This window comes from Brassica oleracea, chromosome C8 (assembly GCF_000695525.1).
Source record: "Brassica oleracea var. oleracea cultivar TO1000 chromosome C8, BOL, whole genome shotgun sequence".
NCBI lineage: Eukaryota > Viridiplantae > Streptophyta > Magnoliopsida > Brassicales > Brassicaceae > Brassica > Brassica oleracea.
Window position 1 is genome coordinate 13167213 of NC_027755.1, and position 4274 is coordinate 13171486.

General features: G+C 38.7%; 1 protein-coding gene across 1 annotated transcript; it reads left to right on the forward strand.

Annotated features, from left to right (window-relative positions):
• Nucleotides 1-2858: 2858 nt before the first annotated feature.
• Nucleotides 2859-3569, forward strand: LOC106308690. Its single transcript, XM_013745822.1, has one exon. The coding sequence runs from the start codon at nt 2859-2861 to the stop codon at nt 3567-3569; it is 711 nt and encodes a 236-aa protein (XP_013601276.1).
• The last annotated feature ends 705 nt before the right edge of the window (nt 3570-4274 follow it).

Consider the following 4274-nt stretch of genomic DNA (forward strand, 5'->3'; position numbering starts at 1 on the left):
CGCAAGGGAAGATAAATGTCAAGTTTCCGCGGATAAATACGAAATTTTGAAGATAATTACGAAGATCGGAAAAAATGGAATATCTCCATTTTTATGCTATGGCGGCTTAAGGGCAGAAGAGAAAAGGCGTAAACTGACCTTGGAGCCAGTATATAAGGGGTCCTAGGCGAGAGGCATGGAGAAGATTTTTCAGAGCAAACTTAGCACTTAGAGCAATTTTAGGCAATTTTCCGTTTTTGTTATTCGAGCTGCGACTCAACTAGGTTTAGCCGTCTTAGGGTTGCTAGAACTAGGAATCTCGCCGACAGCTCTCGTAGCCCAGACACTTACCTTGTTGTAAACGCTAAAACGCATATTCGGAATAAGACTTCTATTTGCTCTCTTCTTACGATTTTTATACTTTATCGTTGTCATTATCGAGTTCTGATTTGCTTGGCGTGTGGTATTAGCAGATATCCGGGACCTCTGGAAAATTAGTTTCCTTATTTAAACGGAAATCGACAGTGCGAATTTCGGTTCCCACAGTATTGAAGTTAAACTTGATTTTGGGCTATGCTTAATTATGGGCCAATAAACTCTTATTGGACTAAACCCAAAATTAAGCTCAATTTCTAGAATTATCATCACCTCATCAAGAAGAAAAAATCTAGATATTGTAATAGAAAAATCTAGAGAATATGAAAAAAATCTAGGAAGTAAGGATGTTATAGTAGAATAATCTAGATATTTGTAAGGTAGTTTAGATGGCTATAAATACCTCTTTATCCTTTCATTTGTAACAACACAAGAAGTTGAACAAGTGTAATAATAAAAAAGTTTTTCTTAAAGAAAAAGTGTTCTACTCAAAGTTCTCTAATCTTTTGAGAGTTTTTCTATATTATTCTTCATACTTAGAAATTCTCTTGGTTCTTTTGGGTTCTCGGGTATTACGGTCTTGGACTAGTGTTAAGCACTATCAAGGGTGGTTTCCTTACATCCACAAGGATCAGATGATTATTGGCGTTATGACCGACCAGATGATTATACAGATCTTCTCGTCAGCTATGTTCCAAGTGTGGTTCAAATTCAGCAGGTGAAGGCAAAAAAAGTAATTAGTCCATATAAGTTGCCTAGTCTCTTTGAACAAGATTAGTACAATTATTATTTTGTGGTTTTTTTCTGTTTAGCTTTGTATAATAAAATACATTTTGCTTACTTCTTTTATAATAAATTTTGGTGATCTTAGTCAAATAATCAAATACAACGCTTACGACTTCTTAGCCATCACTTGTAGATGCTCGTGTACCTATTTTGAGTGACTAGGATCTACACTAATGACATTGCAATGCTCCTTTGTTCTCCAATCTGTTTTGCAGACCGCAAACATGATGGCTATACCTCGTAAGTAACCTATCTTTGATGCTACTTTATCATTCTTCGGCCTGATGCTCCTCACATCCCCGTTTAGTGCAACGAAAGCATATGATTTAAAAAATCTAGACAAAGAAGAGAGAAAAAGATTAAGAAGTTAAATACCTGAAACCAACTCTTCTAAAGATCCTCCGCCGTCTTTGTGCAGTGCATAAGTAACATAAGCACCAGGTTCAAATTGTTCCATAAGTTCTATGCCTCTTGCTTAAGATGGTGATTATTTTTCTATGTTCTGTTATTTTGTGTTTGCAGAAAGGGTTATGTCTTGTTGACCCATTGCCAAGGTTGTATGTAAAGGTATTTCAAATGCTTCGCTTACATTTAGATAGGCTTCGGCTTGAGAATTCACGAATTAAAAAGCCTTGCATACTTTAGATGTTAGTTTATCCTTTGACTTTCTCAACTGTGAAATGGAAGAAAGATCAATAAAACAATTACTCAATTTTCTAAAGTTTTTAATTGTTTAATGATCCATAATAAGTAGCTTACAATTTTAGCGGTAGATTTTATTTCGTCTGTTACTGCCCAATCACTATGGAAGTAGGCGGTGAGAGTGCAATCAATGTGTTTGATGAAGAAGATTCCCATCTCTAAGATGCGCTTAATGTACCGCAGTATTCGTTTGAGGCTGGCAAAATCAGAGACAGAAGGTATATGCACTATTGACATACATAGTTAAGTGCATATTGAGTTTCTGTTCGTGTTAAAGTAAGATACTGCAATTTACTTGCAGGCTCCGAAGTAGGTAGGATCAGCAAAAGCATGCTCTGGAGTAGCGAATGTATTCAGTTGGACCGTATGCAGTTGTATAGGTAATGGATTTTAAACTGGAGCACTTTCTTCCATTCCAACAGTGAGAAGTAGATAAGTTACATACTGAAAAGACCATTATCACTGTGGTGAACTTAAATACCAAGAAAGTAACGGAGAGGTTACCCAAATCCTTCATTCGGAACTGTCTATTGAGCTCAGCGAGTAGCTTTTCAAGGCCAGCAGCCTAGTTATTCAGTATGATTGACATGAGTATATCATTGTCTTTGCAGTAGAAGAACAATGAGGATCCTTGATGTTGCAGGAAAAGCAAAATTCAAGCAAGAAGCTGTTGAACTTATTATCAGCCGGTTTAGATTGGTTTGATTGTATATATATTTAGATGGTTTAGTTTGGTTTAGCCTATCTATATATACTTGTAAATCACACTTTGTACAGTTAACGAGTTTGGTATAACAACCATTTTATTTCATTTTTCCCATGAACTCGTCACTCTCATATGGTATCAGAGCCTTTCTTTTGCTCGTTTCTCTCTGATTCTCCTCTCCGATCTTCGATTTCACCACGGATCTAGCTATATCTGAGTTGAGTTTGACGTTTCGAATCAAGATTCATCGCTATCGGTGATTTCTCTTCTCGATTCGAGCTTCTCATCGCGTTCGGATTCGATCTTCGTCATGGTGAAACAAGGAAGGAAGATGAGGACACGCAAGACGGTATCAGACTCAGAGACACCAGCATTGAGGAATCGATCGCACAGCTCCATCAACGGCGACGACGATCTTGATGTTGATATTGATCCGCCTCCGACTGTTCCGGTTCATCGCGTTACTCAAGGATCAACACATTCTGGTATCACTTCGATCGACACTCATAGTCCTTACTTCTTGCATTCAGCAGATCATCCAGGACTAGTTATTGCGAATCAAAATCTTGATGGAACAAACTACAATAACTGGTACATTGCGATGCGGATGAGTTTAGATGCTAAGAACAAGATTGGCTTTGTGGATGGATCATTGGTTAGACCAGATGCGAATGATCCTCTTTCCAAGATTTGGAGTCGATGCAACAGCATGGTCAAATCTTGGTTACTCAATACTGTCAATAGGGAGATCTATGATAGTATTTTGTATTATGAGGATGTTGTTGAGATGTGGAATGACTTGTATTCAAGGTTCAGGGTAAGCAATCTTCCTCGAAAGTATCAGCTAGAGCAGTTCATTGCAACACTGAAGCAAGGGAACCTGGATCTTTCAGCGTATTATACGAAGAAGAAAACTCTTTGGGAGCAGCTATCCAACACGCGAATCACCACTGCTCGTAGATGCAACTGTGATCATGTTAAGGAACTTCTTGAAGAGGCAGAGACTAGCAGAATCATCTAGTTTCTCATGGGCTTAAATGAGAACTTTGCTAACATACGTGGTCAAATCCTCAACTTGAAGCCTCGTCCAAGCTTACCTGAGATATATAACATGCTGGATCAAGATGAAAGTCAAAGGATTGTTGGTTCCAATCAACGCCTGAATCCTCCTCCAGCAGCTTTCCAGGTTCAGGACTCGACGGTTTCTGATCCCAATCAAATCTTGCTAGCTCAAGGAGGTTACCACAAGGTCAAGTGTTCACACTGCTCTCGTCTTGGTCATACTGTCGACAAGTGTTACAAGAAACATAGTTATCCACCTGGTTTCAGAGGGAGGAAACTATCTCCAGTTGCTTCTGCTAACATGACTATGTCACAACCATCATTCACCACTGAGAAGGACAAGTTTGAAGAAGTTTCGGGGGATCAAATGTCGAAGGATCAGATCCAGTCAATGATCTCCTACTTGAGTTCCCAACATCAATCACATAGTGTAACTTCCGCAACTGAAACGGCAAATACCTCTACATCGACCAGTGCTCCTTTGATTTCTCAGATTACAGGTAGCCTTTCCGGTAACTTCATTTCTCTATACAATCATTCTTATCATGACATGCTTGTTTCTTCCACTGCTAAAGAAACAGATGTGTCTCTTAGAGCTTGGATTATAGACTCCGGAGCCACACACCACGTTAGTCATGATAGGAACCTTTTCACATATTGTAAA

What these genes read in the sequence shown, in the direction of transcription:
- LOC106308690 (XM_013745822.1), top strand. Translation starts at nt 2,859, where the DNA reads ATGGTGAAACAAGGAAGGAAGATGAGGACACGCAAGACGGTATCAGAC.